Source organism: Macaca mulatta, chromosome 6, assembly GCF_049350105.2.
Source record: "Macaca mulatta isolate MMU2019108-1 chromosome 6, T2T-MMU8v2.0, whole genome shotgun sequence".
Taxonomy (NCBI): Eukaryota; Metazoa; Chordata; class Mammalia; order Primates; family Cercopithecidae; genus Macaca; species Macaca mulatta.
In genome coordinates, this window is record NC_133411.1 from 105468184 (window position 1) to 105493314 (window position 25131).

At 51.0% G+C, this 25131-nt stretch overlaps 1 protein-coding gene and 1 long non-coding RNA gene across 4 annotated transcripts in view; one reads left to right on the forward strand and one right to left on the reverse strand.

Annotated features, from left to right (window-relative positions):
- Positions 1-15973, forward strand: part of LOC106992358 (ATP-dependent 6-phosphofructokinase, platelet type-like) — an 82709-nt gene extending 66736 nt beyond the window's left edge. For all 3 annotated transcript variants that reach the window (XM_028849599.2, XM_028849600.2, XM_028849598.2), the window contains exons 2-6: positions 10044-10204; positions 11903-11964; positions 13672-13771; positions 14872-15013; positions 15601-15973. In XM_028849599.2, the coding sequence (XP_028705432.1) occupies positions 10103-10204; positions 11903-11964; positions 13672-13771; positions 14872-14883 (276 nt within the window). In that variant the 5' untranslated portion in view covers positions 10044-10102 and the 3' untranslated portion in view covers positions 14884-15013; positions 15601-15973. The remainder of the gene's footprint in view (positions 1-10043; positions 10205-11902; positions 11965-13671; positions 13772-14871; positions 15014-15600) is intronic.
- LOC144341499 (uncharacterized) overlaps positions 9739-25131 on the reverse strand; it is a 28677-nt gene continuing 13284 nt past the window's right edge. The window contains exons 2-5 of the long non-coding RNA XR_013418464.1: positions 17299-17389; positions 16473-16586; positions 16107-16187; positions 9739-10776 (exon numbers count right to left, since the gene is read on the reverse strand). This is a non-coding gene — a long non-coding RNA (uncharacterized LOC144341499). The remainder of the gene's footprint in view (positions 10777-16106; positions 16188-16472; positions 16587-17298; positions 17390-25131) is intronic.

The following is a 25131-nucleotide window of genomic DNA, read 5'->3' on the forward strand; positions in this document are numbered from 1 at the left end:
AACCTGTGGGCCCCCGCCCTTTTTGTCTACCGAGCGCTAGAAACAGCCTTTTACAAATATCCTGAATGAGAGCTTCTCGTTATTTCGCCGCCCCTACCCCCGAAAAGTAGGCTTTTAGACTCTGAACATTTTTTATCTCACTCCCAAAAAGTTTTACCGCCTCTTCTGTGTGGCCACCGGCGGGGACGTAGTGTGGCCAAGACCCCGGGAGTGCCCGTGAGTACCTACAGCGCTGAGGAGGGCTGGGCCGCAGTCTCCTGTGATTGCACCAGCATTAAAATTTGCTTTTAAAAAATTATTATTAATGCTGAGCCTAAATTTTCTTTGAGCATCCAATACCCATTATGATGAACCCCTGCCTTGATGCTGAGGGTAGAAATTGAACTGAATATTTTGTAATTGTAGTCATTGTCCTGAATGCACCATTGCATTTGTTTTCTCTTTGGTCTTGGCTGTTGACCTCATTTTCCCCTTTGTAAAGTGGGGATGTTAAATTACATCTAAGGCAATATTGGGGCTAATTTTTTTGCCAAAAGACAATAATAAAACATAGAAATATATTCTTCTGTTTTTTGTTTTGTTTTGCTTTGTTTTCTTTGTTTTACTTTTCTTTGTGAGACAAGGTCTTACTCTGTCACCCAGGCTTGAGTGCAGTGGTGTGATCTCGGCTCACTGCAGCCTCGACCTCCTGGGCTCAGGTGATCCTCCCACCTCAGCCTCTCGAGTACCTGGGACCACAGACACGTGCCGCCATTTCCAACTAAAAGAAATATACGCCTACCCCACGTTTGTGTGTCACACTTGGTGATTCACATGAGAGTCTGAAGATCCGTATCTAATGCAGGAAGTATTTCATTTTTTAAACATTTGATGTCTAAAATTTTTCACTAATTCTCAAGTTTTAATTTTTCTTGTGTGACTTAGTTCTCACGAATACTTTTCAAAGTTTTCTGTTTTGTTTTTGTTTTTTGTAAACCCTTGGCATGAAACTTATTTCTAGCGCTGGTAAATAAAAAAACAAGCTTTTAACATACAGCTCATATGGCAAGTAATGCTTAGCACTCGTTTCTTGGTTTTCTGAGCGTCTTAAACTTTCTTCACTTCCTTTGTGAAGGAAACCTGTCCAGGTTTTCCCGTGTTCACTGGCTTTGGGGGCAACGTTCACCTTATTTTTGGCAGTCACTAATCTCTGACCTAGATGTTGCTTCTGCTTTGCTGGTGACGGGCGTCACGGCTTTGCTGCTGCAGGGCTGGCCCGGCTCTGGGTTTACCTTCGTGCTGGGAATGTGAACCTGAGTGTGTTTCACAGAGAGGATTCCAGCATGGCTTTCACTGCTCTTTCACCTGCTTTAGCTGGATTTTTGGGTCTGTGAAAGTTGGGTGTGCAATGGGAGGTATTGAAGCTTCCTTTTTCCCTAATAGTTACCTAATTGGAACTTACCCAGAGGGAATGAGTGGAGAATTTGAGAGCAGTCACTGCAGTTAGATGGGCATCTGAAGATGTGGGACAAAGCTGGTGTTGATCTCCCTGTGACTTTTTTTATTTTCAAGTTTCCACACAAAGCATAGATCCTTGTGGTATGTGATGTACACTTTCGGGCATGAAGAAAATCTCTCTTTAATTCCAGGGTCCTCCGCTATAAATAACTTTTTTTTTTTTTTAGATTGTAAATATGTAACAAATGTGTAGGGTCAAAATTTGAAAACCAAAGTACGTGAGGCAAACACTCCGCAAATGATCAGTTCCACCCGCTTTGACTTCCCTTGGAGGGACTGTGTGATTTATTATGCGATTGTTTTAAATTCAGTTTTTCATTCATTCCAGTTTCTTAAAGCTAGGTTAAACAATTTCATTTTCTTTTCTTTTTTTTTTTTTTTTTTTTTTTTTTTTGAGACGGAGTCTTGCTCTGTCACCCAGGCTGGAGTGCAGTGGCCGGATCTCAGCTCACTGCAAGCTCCGCCTCCCGGGTTTACGCCGTTCTCCTGCCTCAGCCTCCCGAGTAGCTGGGACTACAGGCGTCCGCCACCTCGCCCGGCTAGTTTTTTTGTATTTTTTAGTAGAGACGGGGTTTCACCGTGTTAGCCGGGATCGTCTCTCGATCTCCTGGCCTCGTGATCTGCCCGTCTCGGCCTCCCAAAGTGCTGGGATTACAGGCTGGAGCCACCGCGCCCGGCCCATTTTCTTTTCTTTTTTTTTTTTTTCTTTTTCTTTTTTTTTTTTTCTTTTTCTTTTTTTTTTTTTTTCTTTTTTTTTTTTTTTTGACAGGGCCTCTGTTTCCCGGGCTGGAGTGCAGTGATGCAATCACGATTGACTGCAGCCTCGACCTCCCAGGCTTAGGCGATCCTCCCACCTCAGCCTCCTGAGTAGCTGGGACTACACGTGCTTGCCACCGTGCGTGGCTAATTTTTTGTATTTCTACAGAGACGAGGTCTCCCTGTGTTGCCCAGGCTGGTCTCAAACTTCTGGGCTCAGGCAGTCCCCCCGTCTTGGCCTCTCAAAGCCACTGGGGTTATAGGGATGAGCCACCACGCTGGGCCTTAAGTTAACTGATTACAATAGAGAAAAAACTGGAGTGTGTAGTTAGTTGAGCCTCCCGTTGGCCAGGCATAGCCACCTTGGTAAGTGTATGTGTGTGTCCTCATTGCCCTTCTGATCCTGAGCTCCGAAAATGAGGCTGTCTTGGGAGTGCTGTGGTTCTAGTCTCGTGATGGGTGAGTGACGTCGGCTGATTGAGGTCACCCTGGCGAATGCTGCAGCTGCTCGGGAGCTGGGGCAGGGACGAGAAAGCCGCTGAGGGTCCCTCTCTGCACCCCTGAAGGGAGAGGGACCGAGATGTGAACATGGCAGCTCTTTTCTCCAGAGCCCTGTTTACTGATGGCCAAACAGGGTGAATCCTGAGAAGGTTTGGATTTGGGTCTGAACTGGGCTCGCCTGGCTGTAGAACACAGGAGCTGGTGGCGAACTCAGGAAATGAGGGCGTGAGGCGACTTGACGTGGATGGCTCCAGGTCGCTCCAGCCACTGTCCTGAAGCCGTTGGAGCCTGAGGATGTGTGGGAGTGAGCGTCTCTTTCCTGTCCGGCCAACACCCTCTGTGACCCGTGACTCATGGCCTGGCCTTGGGCAGCATTTATGTTTGAGGTCTGTGGATGACTCCAGTTGTTCAGTAAATTTGGTGATTCTTATTGGGGTGATTGTGCCCCAGGGGATGTTTGCACCATCCAGGGAGGTTTCTGGTTAGAACTGGGAGAAGGGATGCTCCCAGCGTCTGGGGCTGGAGACAAGGGACGCTGCGGAAAGTCCCTCCAAGCAAAGGACGGGCTCCATAGCAGGAGTCTGGCTCAGGACGTGGCCATGTTGTGCTTCAGAAGCCCTGGGCGGATCTGATGTGGTGAAGTCGTCATCCTCGTGATTTCCTTCTTGGCAGCATTGATGCTTAGCTGACGCCACAGCCCCTCAGAATCTATGAGGCACTGGTGAGTGGGTCTTTCTGGCAGAACAGAAGGAATGAAATACCTCAGAGCAGGTGTTACACATTCTCAGGATATGACTGCAGGGAGTTTCGGTTGGACTCCTTTCATTCCTTAGTGCTGGCTGGTGCATTATTCTGTCCTGTAAGCTTGATCAGGTCACATCAGAAACACAGTAGGTGGGTGTCACGCTGCTGTCAGGTTTCGCGAAGGTGGCGGTGACTACAGCCTTGTGAGTAATTCCTTGTCATAGTGGCCCCACTACGGACCCAGGGGCCCGGCTGTGTTTGGTCTTGAGAGCTTTATGCTTTTCTGGGCAGGGTCTCTCCCCATCTTGAAGTCTTCCCTCCCCTTTTTTGGAGACTGAAGGAAGGAAAAGAGGAGCGACAGGGAAGAGGGGAGAGAGGATTTGCAGCAATGTGGCCATTCTCACAGATTTCAAGGCGGAGTTAAGGAGCCGAGACACCCCCACCTGCCCACTTGTGTGCCTCAGGCCCCTCCTTGGCCCCAGGTCACCCACACCCTCTGGCTTCCAGTGAGGGCTTCTTGGAGAAGCAGCCAGCTTCCCGCAGCCAGTCTTGGTTAGTCCTGGGCTAGGGTATTCCACAATAAAGGAGTGACATCACCTGTCTGAAGAGCATAAGGAGCCCCCCACGTGGTAGTGCTGACAGGGCCACATCCTGGGCACCAGGCCAGCCAATATCCCCAGATGAGTGTTTCTGGCTGGGAAGCAGGCTGGCATTTGGATTGAAGTCCTGCAAAAACTGCCATGGCCAGAGCCTGCAAGGCAGAGCCTGTACAGAGCAGCCCAAGAGCTGGGCATGTGCTGGGTCTGGGTGGACGTGGAGGCCATGCCATGGGGGCACGGGGGCCACTGCTCACAGCTCACCTCGTGGTCACTCAGCACTGACCCACCCACCTTACCCTGCTACCCACCATGCTGTGAACTCACCTGCCACGGATCTGCACCCGCTGTCTGAAGTCCTCGGCCCACACGGGCTACTGGCCTTGGGATGCTTTGGGTTGCACCAGGGCTGCAGAGCCTGGGTCGCTCACTGTCCAACTCTCCCGGGGAGATGTGGGACCTGCCTTGCATCCCAACAGTAGCATTTCTGCAGCAGATGTGGGGATATTCACAGTAAGAGGGACACGTCCAAGTCCATAAATAGTTGATTTTGCCACCAAGTGGATGACAAAAACACCTTGCTGTGTGGGGCCACTTGGAGCTGGGAACAGTGGGCATGTGGACCTGTCCTGCTGTTATCTTGGTTAACACCCTGAGGTGGAGCCTGAAAAAGCCCGGTGCACACGGGCTCAAGAACCGCTCCCCTTTCTGACACCAGAGCCCATTTCCCAGTGGAACCCCAGAGCAGCAACTCAGGTTCTTGCTCGCCTGTGTGGCTTTGTGTGTGACTTCCCGCCGGAGAGCAGAGATGTGGCGTGGGGCTGAGTGTGGCCCACTGGTAATCCAGCTGCCCGCCTCCTTCCCTGCCTGCGCGTGGAGGCTGCCTCTGCATGATGAAGGCAGTCACTTAGTGTGGTCCTTACAGCTGTGTGCCCCATACCACTGATTGTGACCTGCCTACAGAAAGCTACAGGACTGGCTTTGCCTTTAAACGTCCTGACCGCCCTGGCCTCCCTTACCCACGATGAGATGCTGAGAGCTGAGCTGTCCCGCTCGTGACTAACTCGCCGCTGCCTGCAAGCTGCTCTGCTGCCGGCCTCACACCCACCCTGCTGTGCTGCCTGCAGGCCTCCCCTTTCATGAGGACCTGGGCTGTGCCCAGGGAGCCCCCTGTGTCGCTGAGGCCTGTCCTGCTCCCACATGGCCTCCAGAGCTCCCCTTGGTCCCCTGACCCACATGAACTGGCTTCCCCTGATGACTCAGGTCCCTCCTGTCCCTTCCTGGACCTCAGCGGAGGCCCTGGGGCTGGCAGGTGAGCACCCAGCACCCCCGCTAACCACTTGGCCCTGGTGCTTCAGGCTTACAAGAGCACGTGCGACATGGCCGAGGCGCAAGGCCGCCACCGGGAGCTTTGCATCCCCCTGTGTGTGGTGCTGGCCACGATTAACAACAATGTCCCGGGCACAGAAATAAGCCTGGGCGCCGACACTGGCCTGACTGCTGTTGTCCAGGTAAGAGAACCCCGTTTCCTCGCCTTGCTTTCTTTATTTTATTTTAGCAATTTGTTTCTTCTGTGCTAAGAATGAGCCAGATTTATTATTACTCTTTCCCCCCCACCCTTTGTTAACTTGGCTTTATGTCAGTCACACTGGCCAGAACAGGGTAAATTTTTTAGCTTCTCTGCCTTAGGGAGAACCTGTCTTTATTGATTAAAAGTGAGATGATATATCCAGTCCTTGGGGTCGTGTTTCTATCCCACCTAGACTAGGGGAGTTTTGAGCACCTTTTCTCTGGAGCCGGCCTCTCCTGCCTGCGTTGAGTAGCGAGGCTGCAGGGCCAGCTGTGGGAGCCTGCAGGAAGGGGTTTGAGTGCCTGGTACGTACGAGATATGGGACAGAGCTGTGACCACTGGGGGCCGCTGCCTGGAACCACAGCCTTCCTGTTGAGATGAGAGGTTCTTTAGAGAGCCCAGATCATGCCCTCCTGGGCAGGCAGTTTCACCAACATTTGCTTTGGGAGGAGTGGATTCTGCTGGTTATGGGCGTGGTGCTGACACCTGCAAGGTGGCCCCTCAGGTCCCTGATAAGCTGACCAACCTCTATGGTCATGAGCTGGACATGAGGACCTGTGGTAGTTCCACAGGCCTTTGCTGCAGAGAGGGTCCTCACTCGGCTGCAGACGGGATGGTGGCCACCTTGGCACGTGGGGTCATGTCAGTGGATTGGCCGCCGGGTGTCTCCTGGAGAGCAGCCGCTGGCCTTTAGCTTAGATGTTCACGTCCGAACCAGCTCCGGAGTTTGCGGTGAAAACTCCCAGCCCTGTTGGAGACTCCTTAGTTCAGCTTGGCACAGAACCCAGGAAAACAGTAGTTCTGTTCTGGCTTCTTCCTTCAGAACTGAGTTCCAGTGCAGGGAAGGGAGTGGAGGGGTCGTGAGGTCGACTGCAGCCTCCTGTGCCTCCCACTCGAGTTGAGGGCCATCTCTCTCCTGGGCTTCTCCCTGTTGCGTTCCCTGGTGCTGTACTGGCCTGGCAGAGGCTAGCCCTGGCTTGTTCCCTGGACTTCCTTGGGCCCCCGCGCTTGACCTCTGTTCACTGAATGCCATTAGGGTCCAGCCATCGCTGGCTTCACTCTCCTTTAGCACCTTGTAGATGTCCACACATGCTTCCACCCTCGCACCCCGCACTCAGCGCAGCACTACCCCGGCCAGCGGCTGTGCTTTGCTGCAGGTCCCTTGCTGTAGCAGGGATGGGAGCCCCACCCCCTGCCCCTTCTGGCCACCGACTTCAGCAGAGGCTCGGCTGCCATGAGGGATACCAGTCATGGGAAAACTGGCCTCCCTGCAGATTCACAGAACAAGGTGGTTCTCACAGAGAAGTCAGTGCCTTTTTTCTATCTTAACACTGTAGCAAACACCACCTTATCTTTCACCACCAATTTATGTTTCTTAACACCAATGGAGCAAAGTGCTGGTGATGTTTGAACTGTAGCCTGGGGCTCCTGCTCCCATGGGACTCCTTGGGGAATTTCCTAGCAGGATAGTGTGTGTGCCCTTACAAGGGGTTGTGTCTGCTGGGCACATCCCATTGTGAGGCAAGAATGGCTGAGGTCACAGGCTCTGCCTGACAAGTGCCACTTACAACTGCTGTCCACGCAGGGCCACGCTTGGGATTGGCCGCCTCCTTGTCAGTGCTACTTCGACTAATTGCCTGAGGCACGGCCAGAGTGACTTGCTATTTTTAGAAGCTAATTCAGGCTTCAGATGCGATCTAGGTAATGAGGAGAGAGTTCAGGAAAGCTGTATCTAAGCTCCAGCAAAGGCAGACACTTCCATCCCAGCTGTCACTGCGTTTACACTCAGAGGAGCACACGGTTGGGGGCATGGCTCAGCTGTCAGGGCTCCACTGTTCTACACACCCACAGCGGCAGCCTGGCGGGACCAGAACTCAGACACGCTCGGGCACAAATCAGCCTCTTGGGAGAGCTGCTTTGCCTGCAGAATTCTTTTGCCATTAAGCAGCTGATGTCATTCTTTGAACGAGTGACAGTAATTCCCCACCTCAGGGTGGGCTGCGGGGGAGATTCAGTTGGAGAAATAATCTATGAGGCTTTGTGCCTCTGGGGGTCCTGATGCCCCACCAACATTTTTCTTCCCGTGCCTGGGATTCTCTAAGACAAAGGGAAAGTCTGAAAGCCTTACAGCATCTTAAGTCTTAGATCACAATTAGAGACCCAATTACAGACAGGTGGAAGAGTGAAACCCTCAGAATTCTGCACTGGCCCTTCAAGAAGGCAGTTGTGGGCTCTTTGGACCCTTGATGGGTTTCTGTCCTCTGTCCTCCCTAAGCACAAAGACAGTAATTCTTCCCATTGCCTGTTTCTCTCCCCATATGGGCTTTTACACAATGCAAAGTGGCCCTCTAACTAGAGCCCATGTTCAGTTTTGAATACGTCAACCAATTATTTTGGGAGGAAAAGAGTCTGCCAAAGAAATGAAGTATAGGTTGGAATGGTTTAATCAAGCCTGTGTTTATTCAACAAAATGTGCTTTTAAATTTCATCCGAAGTACTCAAGTGAAAATTTCCCAGTGGGTGTTAAACTTTGGTGCACAGACTCTCGTGTGGCTCCCAGTCTCAAGTCCACACTCCCACTTCGTGCTTTTACTCTTGGTTGAGTCCCATGGAGGCCTGTTAGGGAATCCTGCAGGATCAGCCCTTGACCCGGACGGATGGACGGACGGACGGCTGGCTGGCTGGCTGGGGAATACTGTGCTTGTGTCATTCAGAGACAATCATTTCTTGAGCGCCTGCTGTGGGGGCTTGGCCGGGTCCTGCTGATAGTGCAGTGGTGTAAGCCCAGCCCACAGTTCCTGCCCTCATGGAATGTGCAGCCTAGTGAGGACTGCAAGTCAAATAACCACGAGGTAACTACAGGGAGACACCGTGGTGATTTCTATGAAGAGAGGACATGGGGTGCCCCGAGGGCCCCTGACAGAGGGAACTTTGCGGTCCTAGAAACCAGGTGACGTTTTCCTGAGGAAATGACATTTCCCTCGGGGTCAGAGCTGAGGAAGGTGCCTGTGTGTGTCCCGTGGCCACTGTGACCCTGACCACACACCTGGGGCTGGAAAATACTACTCATTCTCGCACAGCTCTGGAGGGTGGGAGCCATGGGCTGAGGCCAGAGTGTTTGCTCCAGGAGAGTCCCTCGTGGCCCATTCAGGTGCCCAGAGCCCCGGGCATTGCACGCCTTGTTCCCTGGCACCTCCTCCTCCCATGTGGGTGTGCAGCATCCTGCTCCAGGGCCTCTGCACCTCTCATCTGCCGATGCAGGTGGTGGCACTTAGGGTCCACCTGGGTAGTCCTCAGGATTCACCTTTATCACCTCATGAGGGAACATCCCCAGGTTCCAGGGATTAGGACCGGGATTCCTTTGGGGGCTGCTCTCCTGCCCACCGCTGTGCCTGAATGTGATGCACATAGCGGCCAGCATATGGAGAGGCCCGAGGAGGACCTGGGGTGGCTGGAGCTAGAGCCGGACCTGGTGTCAGAAGCAGGAGGGGCCAGGGATTCCAGAGAAAGGCTTGACGTGTACTTGAAGTGAGCAAAGGGTTTTGAATGAACCAAGAACTGATCAGATTTATGTTTTTTATAGATGGGTCTCCAGTCTGTGTGAACAGATTAGAGGGGGCCGGGGTGGGAGCTGAGGCCCAGGCAGAGGCTTTGCAGAGTGCCAGGAGAGGGTGCTGTAGCCCGGACTGGTGTGTGGGTGGGAAGGTGGCCGATGCATTTCTCTGCTGTCTTTCTCCCTGCTGAGCTTGGGTCCTTGTGGAGGGCGGATGGCAGACATTTCACTCTGGGACCTCATGCCTATGCTATCCGAAAGACCCCCAGGCGCCTGTGTGTAAGAACCACCATCTGACTTTGAGTAGAGTTTCTATTAATGTAACATTCACCAATGGATGGAAGACGGCCACAACTCTAAAATCACAGGGAGCTTTTCTGAAGAAAATAGAATAGCACAGCTGTTCCCATGGACAAAGCTGGCAGGTGACAGCCCCCTAACTTCTCAGCTCACACCTAACCGTGTCCGTGTCTGGTGAAAGCTGCTTCAGCAGGGACAGTCGGAGAGCAGCATGGAGTGAGCTGGCTTATGGGGTCGTCTTTTCAGTCTCCTCCTATGGGGCCTGGGAGAAGGGAGCGGCAGATGGCCAGGTCCCCACCACAGGTCATCGAGGTCACCTCCAGGTGGCTGGCGAGGGGGGGGGGGGCATGTTCACACCCACTCCGAGGCACATCCTGGCTGCTGCACACCCTTCACCCCTGTGCGATGCTGGGACCGCATGCTCAGGCACGGTGTGGGGCCTTGCTGCACTCACTGGTAGGGGAGCTCTGGGATGGTGGGTGCACCCTGGCCCTAGGCTGGAGTGACTGATCTCTTCTCTGACCAGACCTGCGACCGCATCAACAGTTTGCCAGCGGAACCAAGTGGCGCGTGTTCATCAAGACCATGGGCGGCTACTGTGGCTACCTGGCCAACATGGGGGGGCTCACGGCCGGAGCCGATGCTGCATACAGTTTCGAAGAGCCCTTCGACATTGGGGATCTGCAGGTATGTGACGGGGCTGGCCTCAGGGGACCGTCCCCTTGGGATCCTCTCGGTGCTGCGGAGCGAATCATCGTGTCTAGGGTGGTTTGCTTTTCGAGGGGGCATGGAGACGGAGGTGCTACCGAACATGCCACGCTTGATGCCCTTCGCATCGCCCAGGTGCCTCTCCCAAGTGTCAGGTGATGGCGGACGTGCCTGGTTGAGGACACCTTCTAGTCTCTTGTGTGAAACACAAGCTTGTTTTTTTGATGTAGTCTGTTGTGTAATGTTTTCTCACTTCTGTCACAAACGATTTGAGTGCCTCCGCTGACAGTCACCACCCACGTCTGCGACTGGTTCTGGAGCTGGCTGCAGCATCTTTTAAATCTTGAGGCTTCTGATGCTGCGTCTGCCTCTAAACTGACACAGACACGGCCGTGGTTTCTTGGCATCTGTGGCTCTTTTAGGGAAGGGTGTCGCCGACCCCGGGGTCTGCCCCTGCTTCGACGGCACAGCAGAATCCCGGCCTGGACCCTGCAGTGTTCAAAGTTGCTAAACTCCATGCAGGAGGACAGGCCTTGGCAGATAAAATGCAACTGAACAATTGTCTTTAGTTAGTTATATAAATAAATATATGTTATATATTACTCTGTCAGCCAGGCTGGAGTGCAGTGGCATGATCTTGACTCACTGCAACCTCCGACTCCCAGGTTCAAGCCATTCTCCTGCCTCAGCCTCCCGAGTAGTTGGGATTACAGGCGCATGCCACCATGCCCACCTAATTTTTGTATTTTTAATAGAGATGGGGTTTCACCATGTTGGTCAGGCTGGTCTTGAACTCCTGACCTCGTGATCTGCCCACCTTGGCCTTCCAAAGTGCTGGGATTATAGGCGTGAGCCATCGTGCCCAGCACCGTTGTCTTTTAAAAAGTTAGGATGTTACTTGTTTCTGAGCCAAATAGATCAAGTAAAAAGGGCCTTGGTGTTGTCACTAATTATGTGACATGTGAATCATGAATTTCTTCACTGTGTCATAGTGACTGCTTGTGGAGTCGTTCACTACATTGTGATGTTGCTGTCAGCAGTGGGTCCCATAAGATGATAATGGAGCTGCCCCAAACAGGTGTACTTTTTTTTTATCTTTTATAAAATTTATATATATATATATATATATATTTTTTTTTTAGACGAAGTCTTGCTCTGTCGCCCAGGCTGGAGTGCAGTGGCCGGATCTCAGCTCACTGCAAGCTCTGCCTCCCGGGTTCACGCCATTCTCCTGCCTCAGCCTCCCAAGTAGCTGGGACTATAGGCGCCCACCATCTCGCCCGGCTAGTTTTTTGTATTTGTCAGTAGAGATGGGGTTTCGCTCTTTTCCGCTGAGAGCGCCGAGTAGAACATTGTCATGAAAATAAATAAGGGGCAATAGAGCCGTGAATGAGTGCTAGGAATTATCATCTTCAGAGGGACCCTGTTGATTCTGGAAGGCATTTCTAGTGGCCGCCATGAGGGCTGCTCACTGTGCCCTGCGCTCAGCATTCATCGCTGCAGACATGCTCTCCCCGACTGGGGGAGGCTCCCCGAGACCTGAGCCATGAGAGCTTGCAACCTCCTTGGCCACACTCACCGCCACGCTTGGTTGGCACTTCCCGCCCTGCAGGGCCTGGCACACAGTGGGTGCTTAGCGTAAGTTTATTGTCTGATTAACAAAATACTCTTTTCCAGTCCAATGTGGAGCACCTGATGGAGAAAATAAAGACCACCATCCAGAGGAGCCTTGTGCTCAGGTGAGTGAGAGACCAGGGCTGATCTTACGGTCACTGTCACACCGCGGTTCTTAGGTTCTGGTGACTTTGGGCTGGATGAGTGGTAATTTCTTTGCTGCTGGAGTGCACTGCACACTGGGCATATGCAGAAGAGAGTTGTGGTGTGTTGCTCTAAAGACTTTCTTGCATTTAGACAACTAAAACTTTTGCTTTATAGTCTTCCTCTATTAGATATCTCGCAATCATTTCTCTAACACCTGATGTTTATGAAGGAGGAAATACAGCCATCCCTCTTAGCCTCAGGGAATGTGTCCCAAGACTCCAGTGGGTGCCTGGACCTGGGGATAGTACCCACCCCCTGTATACATAAGGGGGTGGGGGCTGATAACCATCTGATAACCAAGGTGGCTACTGAGTGACTCAGGGGCAGGAGGCACAGACAGCATGGAGACTTTAGGGCACAGGGATGATTCACGTTCTGGGTGGGACAGAGCAAGACAGCACAAGATTTCATGACTCCCTGTTAGCTGGGCTTAGGTGAAATCGACATCCTGGGTCGGTTTGTTGTGTTGCATATGTTGTGACTATACAACAAAATGATCTGGAGTATACGCATACTCCCATTTAGCTGGGAGACATTTTTTTTTTTTTTTTGAGACAGTCTTGCTCTGTTGCCCAGGCTGGAGTGCAGTGGTGCAATCTTGGCTCACTGCAACCTCCACCTTCCAAGGTTCAAGAGATTCTCCTGCCTCAGCCTTCCGAGTAGATGGGTGTACAGGCGCCCACTACAACGCCCAACCAATTTTTGTATGTTCAGTCGAGATGGAGTTTCACCACGTTGGCCAGGCTGATCTCAAACTCCTGACCTCAGGTGATTCGCCCACCTTAGCCTCCCAACATGCCAGAATTACAGGCGTGATCCCCACCGTGCCCAGCCAAAACATCTAAACTTTTAATTCATGCCAAACATCAGCAGCTTTAGGCTTCTAGTCGTTGGTGAGGTTTGAGTAATGGGGATTTTAAGGGAACTGTCAGCTTTCATGAAAACAGTGACACCCCCATTACTTGGAAATGCTTATTCAAACTAAACACGGCATCAGGTTAAAAACCAGAGCTTCCTAAGATTTAAACTGGATTATCAGACGTGTAAGATACTTGACACTCACCCTCAAATCAGAATGACCTGGAATGAGCTGCATGCAGGCACACGCGTGTTATGAGTTGAGCCTGGGACACAGCGGTCCAGGATTCCTAACTCCCACACACTCCTCCTTCACCACCTCGTATTCTTTATACTTTTAAACCAGAGCCCGTGAACTTATTTCAGAGAGCTCATGAATCCCCTGAAATGATGAAATAGTAGGCGTCTGTGTGACTTTGTCAAAGAATCCACAACGGTTATCAGATTCTTAAAGCTGTGACCCATCCCCACCCCAGATGAGTCTATGAAACCTTGATTTAAGATTTTAAAATATTGGAGATGGTTAGTTGACTCGTTCCATTTATTAAAATCCTTCTCTTACTGGGCAGGGGGGAACACTTGATACTTTTGCTTAGCAGGCTGAGTTCAGGCTACAGGAATCACAGATTTTGTTTTGTTCTGTTCCAGCTATCCCTAAAGACTTAGAAACAAAAACATAAATTCTGTGAAATAGAAATCGTCATTTCTATTTCACAGCAAAGTGTGACTGTATAACTGATATTTCATATGACTCTAACCCCCAACAGGGTGGGGCACCTTCTCCATTTGATAGAAACTTTGGAACCAAAATCTCTGCCAGAGCTACGGAGTGGATCACTGCGAAACTCAGGGAGGCCCAGGGCAGAGGTAAGGGGTCCGGGGAGGGAGGCCGTCTGCCTTGGTGAAAATGCTGTCCTATCGGGGAGAAGTAGGCTGCTGGTTCCTTGTTCAGTTCAGTACTGAGCTGCGAGTGATGTTCTAACTCCTGCTGGTTTCTGAGCATTGCTATTTAACCAACCTTGGATTCCTGGGTGTGCGTGACATGTTCTCTTTTATCACTGCTAGATTCAACCTGAAGTTCTTTTGTGTAGGCTTTTTGCTCTGGAGATCCTGAGCGTCAGCCCGCAGTTTCCCTCACAGTTGAAGTGGGGCCTTCTATTTTGGGGATGTTTGGTAGGACAACCTCCTTATGACTCCATCCATCAGAACTTCCAGTTTTGAGGAAGATTTGGCTGCTGAATGAATTCTTCGTGTTTGTAGAACTATGCATGTTTTTCCTTAAATCAGTTTTGTAAGTTACATATTCTAACAAATCTTTAGATAAGCTGAAAAGTTTTGGAAAACATGACACATTACTCTTGTTAATGGTTCCAACATGGCTGGTCCCTACTCATTCCTGAGTGGTTATTTGTGCCAGCATCTTTCTCACCCCCACCCCCCTCAGCTTTCTTCAGTCATACCAGATGTGTGCTTTTATTAGGGCAATCCATTATCACTGCCAATGTCCGACTTAGAAGAATGACAGTCTACAAAAAACAGTGATGTGAATAGTTTCAATCGGTTTGTCTTTTTGAAGAACTGACTGATTCTTTCTACATCCATTTTCTCTTGCTAATTTAGCTACGGATGCTTCTCGTGCCTCAGTGTGTGTATACGTGAGCATCAATTTCTTATTAGTGTTTTGCCATAATTTAAAGTAATTTCCCTATTCCACTATTTAGTGAAAAATTCTCTCCACTGAGAGAAAAAACAAAAGCTGCTTTCCAGGAAGCCATCAGGGTGATCCCACAAGAGCAGAGCTGTGCAAGCCCAGGCCAGGCGCTGGCCACACTACACAGCTGTTCTCAGCCTCCCCCAGGCCTCCAGGCCAGGTTCAGCATGGTTCCCAGGAATCTCACCCCGTGATTCTGCTCCCCCACCTGCCCATGGGACAGGGCAGTGTTAATCTGTTTTTAAACCTTTTATAGGAAAAACATTGACCACCGATGATTCCGTTTGTGTGCTGGGAATCAGCAAAAGAAACGTTATTTTTCAACCTGTGGCAGAGCTGAAGAACCAAATGGATTTTGAATAAGTCGGGGTCTTATTGCCTTAGCAAACCCAGCCAATGTGAGTACAGGACAGGGGAATGTCCATTGCTGTTGCATTCGGCAACTCATTCAGGGATTTGAGGAACTAGCTTTTCTGAAGCTCAGTTAAAAAATATTAGGTCTTGGCCAGGCACGCTGGCTCATGCCTAAGATCCCAGCACTATGGGAGGCCTAGATGGGTGGATCACTAGGTCAAGAGATCGAGACCAGCCTGGCCCACATGGTGAAACCCCGTCTCTACTAAAAATACAAAAAGTAGCCGGGCGTGGTGGCGCACACCTGGAGTCCCAGCTACTCAGGAAGCTGAGGCAGGAGAAACTGCTTGAATCTGGGAGGCAGAGGTTGCAGTGAGCTGAGATTGCACCACTGCTCTACAGCCTGGTGACAGAGCGACACTCTGTCTCAAAACAACAACAAACTACCACTAGGTCTTTGGGAAGAATTTTTAGAAATATAAAAACAATGGTTTTGTTTGATCTTGAAATTGGCTTTATCATCTAGTTGATTCAGCCGACCCTACAACCCCCGTGTTTCTGGCAAGACCGCTCGCTGTGCTGGCCGTGGCATCTCCCAGCCTCACTGCTGTCCCCCCCCTTCCCTCCACAGGCACAGGATTCCCAAAGAACGGTGGTGGCTCAAGCTGCGGTTCCTCATGAAGATCCTGGCCAAATACAAGGCCAGCTACAACATATCAGACTCAGGCCGGCTAGAGCACGTGCAGCCCTGGAGCCTCTGACCCAGTCCCACCTGCACGTGCCTGCAACCTGGACTCACCGTGGACCATCCATTTTTGTAACACTTAAGTTATTGATCAGCACTTTATGCAGGTATTATTGACATTAAAACCTAATCAGTGAGCACCTGTCACCGCCCGTGTGCCCCACCAACTCCAGTGCGTGCTGTCTGTGGACTGTGTCTCATGCTTTCAGATGTGCGTATTAAACATTTGCCTACAACTCCAAGTAGGGTGGCTACTAAAGGTTTTCTCTGCAGTTTTGTGGGCAAAGATTATCAAAATATTTTTATAGGGATCACTGAACTATGTGCAAGTCATAAAAGGAGAACAAAGCCAGTAGTTTACACAGGCCAAGGGGAATGCCATGTTTACTTACCGTTACATATTTGCTATGTGTCAGTTTCCATCCACAGCAGCAGGCCAGGACCCTGGGCCTGGACCCCAGGCTCCTGCTCTCCTTAGAAAGTAAAAGAGAACACAGGAATCTTATCTACTCGGCCTCTTGATTGCAATCCTAGCTGCATGTTAAGACCACCAAGGTGGGGGTTTGAAAAATCTGATAGCCAGCTTCTCATCCAGTCCAAGCCACCATCCTCACTGGGCCCTAATTTGGAACTCTCCGATGACTCTTGCCAGAGTAGACATGGGTGCTGGGGTGACAGCCCTGCCGCCCTCGTGGGACCCCTCCTGTAGGGACAGTGTTTCTGCCTCAGTTCTAGACTGCAAGAGACCACAGCTGTACCTCAGAAACGTGGGCGGAGAGCTGTGTGGAGGGAGAGGAGACACCAAAAACCAGCTGTTTGGGAAATCAGAGTCCAACGGCCAAGAGCTGGCGTGGAGCCTTTCCTTTCTGGCTCTGTAAAGACAAAGCGAGGGCTTACTCACCCCAGCCCATCTACTTCCATCTGGCCGCCCTGTTGAACTTCCGTCTGTTAGGAGGACGCTCCCACAGGGCCTAGGTGTGATCAGTCTCACGAGTCAGCACAGGCAGAGGTGGGACACCTTTGTGTACCTTTTCATTTTACTTCTGCTTTTTAATAAAGGCCCTAAATGCTACTTAAAATAATGACTCAAGCAGAGGTTAAGTCAGAGTTGCCCTTTATTTTTAGATTCTTAAATATTCTAGAACTAATGAGGTAAAACTAGCCTTTGTCAGTAGAAAGTAAATTCTATGTGGTGCATCTTTGGCACTTTGTGCATAACTATTTCAATGAACGTCTTCTTGGTTGCTCTTAAGACTGACTTGCCAGTCAGTGGCAAAACCTTAAGAATGACATAATGTTCCTGGAAAAAGCAGTAGCATTTCTGACTTCATATTCAGCTCTAGAGGCCGATTTTCTCAGGGGCTCCTGCACAGTCGGGCGTGCCAGGGCCACTCATCTGATGATCCAGGATGGGTCCTTGGCGATTTTGGGGTTCTCGGGTCCGAGTATGGCCAGGCCGTGCACGCTCTTCCCAGTGCCGAGGTACCCGAGGGGAAGGCAGGCGAGGTCAGCGAGGACTGGCTTCTGCGTCAGTGCCGTTAAGGCCTCCATTCCCAGACACCGTCTCCCCCGCTCCCCACTCACCTATAGCTGATGGTGAAGAGCTGCTCCCTGTGGGCCTGCTTCATCTCATCTGAGAGGCCATACAAGAAGAGGTCCATTCCTAGAAGACAAACTACAGGCACAGTGGGCTGTGCATTTGTGTCCCGGAGTGAGGCACCCCCTGCGAGGTGGGGAGTAATAGCCACCCCCTCTCCCCCACCTTGGCTATTGGGAGGCATGGTGGACTCACAGCCTGTTTAGGATATTGTGAGTAGTATCATCTGCCCCTCTGGAAATAATGAACTGGATGGGAAACATCCAGGCCCCGAGACCCACTCAGGAGCAGAAAACGGGGAAGGAGCCTTGAACAGACCCTCGGGAGGGCAGTCAGCAGGAGCCATGGAGGCCACCAGGAGGGAGGGAGGGAGAGAGGGAGGCAGGCAGGGAGGCCAGAGGTGACGTAGTGGGGAGAGGAGACGCGGCCAGAGGCAACGTGGCCAGGGAAGGAGATACGGCTGGAAGGAAGTGACAAGAGGGGTCTCCAGGCCTCAGACTGCGCCTGATTTATGGATGACATTTTAACTAAGATGTTATATCTAAAGTAGCAATTTAGAACCATTGTGTACATTTAAAGCACGGTACAAATATAGCACATTTCCCAAACCAAAGAACAGTGCATTCAAGGAAAAAATAGCAGCTCACCAATAAAATAAAGGTGAGTCAAGAAAAAATTCATTTAAGATCAGAAATAGATCCTACAGCTCTTCTAGTCCAATCCCCACCCTAACATGAATGGGGGGAAAAGGGAAGTAGATTCTAGTCAGTCAGAATTAAAGGCAAATCCGATCCACTTTACTTTCTACTTGACAGAAAACAAGCAGCTCATCAAGGAATCCCTATGAACAGTAGCTTTAGGAGTCCCCAAAATGCAAAATTCACCTTGAAATTAAATCAACTGCTAAGTATGTATAAAGTTATTGTTTTCATTATTGCCCTCCTCATTCCCAGGGACTTTTTTAGAGCTTGTTTCCCCCTAATTGCCTCCAACACACCCAGGAAATTTAAACCCCACAAGTAAACCTTGTTTCGATTAACACACAGCATCCTTTAGGAGCAGACAATCCGTTTGCTCTAAGACGTTCTTGTGACCTAAGCACTGAGTACAGCCTGAGAACGCACAACACGCACACACACGAACTCGGACAGACAATAGGTGAGATGTGGCACATGAGGGGGAAGACGAGACAAATGAGCTTCACCGACTTCACTGACACCCCAGATCCGTGAAGAAGTGACACACGCAGCCTGCTCGGGTGCCAGTGACTCCTTGAAAACAGCCAAGGGCAGCATTTGGAGAAGCAGCACCGCAGGCCAGGAGGGTCTGGCGGCTTCAGAGGGGAGGGGTGCCCCCGACCAGGTGCTGGGGGCTTCAGGAGCGAGGGGAGCCCCAATCAGGTGCTGGGGCTTCAGAGGGGAGGGGTGTCCCAACCAGGAGCTGGGTGCTTCAGGGGAGGGCGCCCCGACAAGGTGCTGGGGGCTTCAGACGGGAAGGTGCCCTGACCAGGTCCTGGGGGTGGCAGGACAAGCCCTGGGTCCCCTTGTCACTTTTCACTCCCTACTCCCGAATCTCGCCCTGAAGTTGCAGCAAGTCCAGGTATTCATTTACCCATAAAATTAAGTATCTGTGAGTGACACAAGTCACTAATCCACAGAGATCTGAGTCCACAGATACCTCCCAGAGATGCCACCATCCATTCTGGTAGAAGAGCAGCCCAGGGGCCCATGCTGCTAGGAAGGGAGACTGTCTCCAGCCTGACGCTGCAGAATTCTCAACACAAAGTCTACCTTCTGGAACCATGCCATCTCCTACAGAAGCAACTAGCGGCATGTAGGGTTTTTTAAAATCTCTTTATTCTTAAGACATTCTCACTCTGTCACCCAGGCTGGAGTGCAGTGGCACAATCTCAGCTCGTTGCAACCTCTGCCTCTCAAGTTCAAGTGATTCTCCTGCCTCAGCCTCCCGAGTAGCTGGGATTACAGGCGCCTGTCACCAGGCCCGGCTCACTTTTTGTATTTTCAGTAGAGACGGGATTTCACCCTGTTGGCCAGGCTGGTCTCGAATGCCTGACCTCATGTGATCCACCCGCCTCGACCTCCCAAACTGCTGGGAATACAGGCATGAGCCACGGTGCCTGGCCCATATAGCTGTTTAAATTTGACTAAAACTAAATGCAATTAGAAGTTCAGTTTCTCATTTGCACTTCAAGCATTCAGTTACCCACAGGCGGCCACGGACCAGAGGCTGGTGGAGATGTCACACTCCACACTGCAGAAGGATCTACGGATGAAGTGGCTCTAAGATCATCTCGGCATCTTTATATCGAAGCTACTGAAGTTTTACTCTGCTTATTATAGACATCAGCATTCTCCCATTTTAAAATGTCAGTGCTATTGCAACGATCAGATCTGTGACTTCCCAGCACCTCTTCTCTTCCTGTACAGATAACTGCAGAGCATCTGCACTCTGCCTCCACACTAACAGACAGCGGAAGCCTCCGTGTAAAATCAGGGGGAGAAAAAAAATGAATCCCTAGTCCCTCTCCCTACAATTTTGTGAAACGCCTCTTAATATTCAGAATAACTGCCGGAGTTACAATAAACAAGCATCCCTTGACCAGGAAGCAACAGGGAAGCAAGAAAAGGGAGATGTGAGGACCCTCCATTCCCTCTGGGACCCCAGGCCCAGCCAGGACTGAGAAGGGCAGCACAGCCCGACAGACCTGCACACCTGATGCGAACCGTGCACATGGCTTCCCTGGGCCTCGGTCCCCCGCTCTGCCCTCACTGGCCGCTGTGGCTCTGGTAGAGGGAGCTCCCTCAGCCCCAACACCCACAGTCAGTTTCCTCCTTGCAGGTCTCAGCTCTGCTGTGACTGCCTCAAGTGCCTCCCTGATGCTTCTCATCATCATCCGGGTACGGTGCCCCCTCTACCCCACAGCCCTTGCTACCACCCACCCCACCAAGAAGCCTGGCACACAGCAGGTGCCTGAGATACCCCAACGGGCGGGCATGCCAGGGTAGGGCTTGGAGATCCAAGGGCCACGTCCCGCATACCACCACAAGTGCCACGGAGGCTGTGGAAGGGGTCCAGGCTTCAGGCCTGCACTCAGTTTCTCCCGCCCCCGAGGCCAAGAACCTAGCAAGGGAACGCAGCCAGAAGCAGGATCCCAAACCCCTTCTTGCTCCTCAAGAGGAAAGGGGCCTCAGGGCAAAACCCCACAAGTGCCTTCCTCCTGCCAGGCTGCCTGTCATAGCCCCCACACCTTCACCGCAGGGAAACCCACTCCTGTGAGGAGAAAACCAAGTACCACAGGAGCCACGTCCACTGGCAGCGTCTGCTGAGCCCAATTAGTGACAACAGCAGCCGGGCCCCCACGTGGCATGCACCGACTCTGACCTGCCCCACACACCACAAGGTCCTGAGGCTCAGCTTCAACTCATCAGGGGCCTCTTCCAGGAGAGCTCGGCATGTCTATCTTTCCTGGGCTCACAGAAAGCTGAGGGACTCAGCCCTGTGTGAACAGAGTCAAGCTCCCACTAGCTGTGCAGACAACCTCCCCAGCCCTGGCCTGGGAAGGGGCCAAGCAGAAACAGGCATCTTTTGCCCGCACAGGTACAGAATTCAGCCAGCTCTCTCAATGGAGTCATGACAGGTCAACTCCAGGCTCCTCAGTGTTCTGGGGTTCACCTTGGGCCACTGCACCTTTGAAATGTGGCTGCAGACTCCTCTAGACTGCTCGGTGTCACGGCCCATTTCATTCAGACACTGCAGACCCCTACCCGTGGTGTCACTACCCAGGACACCCCTGCCGGCATCCTCTGATATGCTGCTGCAGCTGCTGTGATCTGAGAATAGCCACACGCAAGCATCAAAGGGAGGGCTTCTCAAGTCTCCTCCGAAAGCAGTGGCTACAGCTTTGGAAGACGTTGCACTGAATCCTCGGTGAGCCTGGCTCGGTCTGCAATCTAAGCCGGGTTGCTGGGGAGATGCACTCTGTTGTAACTGATGGAGGCTGTCGGTGGCAGCTCTACCAAGACCAAGGATGGCAACTAATCTGAGATTTACAATCCATACTTTCTATCTGATGTTTACAAGGAAAGCATCGTGCAAGTTCCAGTAGCAAGAAATTTTCTGTAATCTATCACATCAGGATACAGCAGAAATGTAGCTCAAAAGTTAATAGGGTCTATGCAGAAGAACAGATGGGTCTATTTCAGGAAAAGTGCTTGCTGGCTTTTTTAGAAATAGAGTGAAGTCCCTGCCAAGTACAAGGTTGTTTATACTTTTGCTTTGGAAACAGAGGGAAAGTTCTTCCTTATTATTCAAATACATTAACTACATTTAAGTGTTCTGGTAGACTAAGTATTCAATATTCAAAAATAAGTAATTGTTTGGTCTATTTCATTCCTTAAATGTAGCTTTCAAAAACTGACAAACACCTGACCAGGTATGGTGGCTCACGCCTGTAATCCCAGCACTTTGGGAGGCCGAGGTGGGCAGATCACGAGGTCAGGAGATTGAGACCATCCTGGCCAACATGGTGAAACCCCGTCTCTACTAAAAGCACAAAAAATTAGCTCGGCATAGTGGCGGGCACCTGTAGTCCCAGCTACTCAGGAGGCTGAGACAGGAGAGTGGAATGAACCCTGGAGGCGGAGGTTACATTGAGTGGAGACAGCGCTACCGCATTCCAGCCTGGGTGACAGAGCAACACTCCCATCTCAAAAAAAAAAAAAAAAAAAAGTGACAAACACCCCATGTCTGCCCTGGCTCCTGCCATCTTCACGGAGTGGACAGAGCTTGGGAAAAGCTCACTGTGGAGGCCCAGAAGGCCGGGCCAGGCCTTTGCTCAGCAGATGAGCGAGAGGGTCAACCACCCTAGGGAAGAAGCCCATATTTGCTACGTTACTGACAATATCCACATAAGTTTCTATTTTGCCTCCCACACAGACCTAGGATCCATATTTGAGCAAGTGGCTCATGCCAATACACCCTCCATGCCATCGTTTTCCTGACCTCCCCAAGAAGAGCTAGGCCAGGCAGCATCCCCACACACAGGCGCTGGGGCCCAGGAAGAGTCGGGTCCTGCCCCCTTCTCCCTCGTCCCTGCCCCCTTCTCCCTCGTCCCTGCACTTGGCTTGCTGTGGAAGCCCAGCAGTGCTGACTGAACCCACGTTCACCTGGGATATTCAGGAGAAGCCTCTGCAGAAATCAGCTGGGAAGCAGGGCTGTGTGTGCTGGCAGGTCACTTGAATGGATTTGAGGAACTGAGTTTTCAACACAGGTGCTGCCAACCAAGTCCCTCAAGCCCTTCGTGAGCCTAGAGCCACAGAGCCATTTGCTGCACTCTATCTCTAACCACCCTGCACAGAAGCCCAGTTTATCCAAAGGACCATAAAATTGTGCGTGTAAACACTTGAAGTTTGGCATAATGAATTAAAAGTGAAATCACCACTTCTATTTTCCATTAGTCCATGCATTCAAACAAGTGTCTCTTGAGTATGTGCATTGAATACTGTGGAATTAGGATTTAGTCCATGCCGTCAAAAAATATACATCACAGAAGAAAAGGTATAGCTTGTAACTGTAACGGTGGTGAACAGGCAAGAAATAAACATCATAGAAGAAAAGGTATAGCTTGTAACTGTAACAGTGGCAAACAGGACAGAATTTCACAGGCTCATCAGGAGATGCCAAGGAGGAAGCGATGATTCATTTCCATCTGCAGTAGATAAATGTTTCCTGGAGAAAGTAACTTTTCTACAGTGACATCTGTTCCTTATTGTTTAGATCTTGCTTGATAGGGTATTAAAATTATCACTTTCTATGTGCTGCTTATATAAAATACATCATTGTCAAGGGAGGTTATAAGTTATAAAATAACTTAAATACTTCACATAAGCTTGGGCTGTAAATGGTGCAAGGGAGTGGGATGATGTGTTCCCGTATTCTTGAGACACAGAACGGGCAAGACCCTGGTTCCCTTCTCCTCTCCACTGCCCTGTTCCCACATAACGGGCAGAGGCAAGGCCGCCATGCAGCCCTAGAGCTGGCTCCAGGGCCAGGACACCACGCCCAGACTCTCTGCGCCCCATGAGAGAAATACAGAATGGGGGGAAATCATCGAGTTACCTGGCAGTGGGGAGAGTCCTTCATCAAAAGCCTGTGCTTCCAGGATCCAGGACTAAGAAGGAGCTCCCAGGAAAACTGTTCTAGGTGCTCCTGAAACCTGAGCACAGAGTCACAGCCTGGCAGGAAGCCCCAGTGATGCAGGTGTGCCCAAGACTGGGAGGATAGACAGATGCTTGGAGGCCAGACTGTCCTGAAGGAGATGACCACTTCTCTCTCCGGTTCGTTAGAGACAGAGTCTGGGCTTCAATTTTGTATCTGGAGTCTCACAGTACAGAAATATCACAAAGGGATTAGACTTTGTATACTTACCCCAATTTTTTTTCCAGTTAAAAAAAATCGTGTTTATTGTGACTAATTCTAAATCCAACAAAGAAAAATAATTAAGTGTAAAAACACATGCCTACAAAATGTAAACCACAATCTCTTTACCCATAGAGACCCAAAATTTAGTTTACGTTTTCTTCAGTATTATCTGATTTCTTTTTTTTTTTTTTTTAAGCCATTACTGAGGTGTCTCCTCACTGCCCCATGAGGAGGTTCATGGGCTCTTCAGGGCTCTTTGCTGTTTTATCGTTTCTTAAGTTTAAGGGCAGGATCATTTTCCCACACTTCTTTGCTTCCTTGATCACCAATTTTTCACAAGGATGTCATTGTGCATCGGAAAACCTAGTAACTGAACTTCATTAAAAGTGAGAACAATAAGGACATGTTGGCTGCTATGACAGCATCCTCAGTCACCGAATCTCCCTGGGGAACCACACCCCCAATCTCCTTGTAACCCCAGCATGCAGGTATCGCTGCGGCTGACGGGACTGGCCCACCCTGGGGGAGGCATGAAAGCAAAGAGAAGGCAAGTGACTCATATTTAGGAAACTCGGGTGATCCTCTCGAGTCACGTTTCTCAGGGTGTCAGGGGACCAGCCACATGCGGGGAACCTCCTGGCCTGGCAGGTGGCAGACTCTGATCACACACGTTAATCAGAGAATCTAAAGGCGGGCGAACTCTGAAAAGTATCTGTAAAGGAAGGACTCAAGCTCTGCTGTGAGCCCACTACACACGGGGTCACGCAGGACGCAGCTCCCAAAAAGCCACCCAGCGTCCAGTCTTCACTCCACCCTCATGGGAGGAACACCTGTCAAGTCACAGAACACGGGCTTCAGCGAACGCCTTCCTGCGCCACCTCCACTGTCGCCCAGCCCTGCAGGAGTAGCCGCTGAGTAGGGGAAACAAGTCTGCTCCTGACCCTGCCCCCGACACACCTCACATTCTCACGGGAATCCCAGTAGAGTTCAGTCGCAGCGGCCTTTCCCTCACAGCACCCACCTCTTCCACAATCGAATCCCAGGCTTGTCCTAGGCCCTGCTGCACACGCCACCGTCTCTGGCACCCGGACCTCAGGCTGTCCTCACGCAGCCAACCGCACCTTCCCAAGAGGGGGATCCGCACGCCCCAGCAGCCGCTACCCGTCTGTACCAGGACATTTCGGAGATTCCTCAGCAAACTCGACGCCCTTAGACTGACGCCCTTAGACTGTGAGGCTCTTCCCTCACAGACCCTGTCACTCCAACACGTCACCATCTACCGGCCACATGCAACAAGCCTCTCTCCCTCCACACTGTTGCCCGTTGGCACCTGGCCCTCCGTCCTGTCCACACTTCCATTCCAGGACATTCCTCTGGGA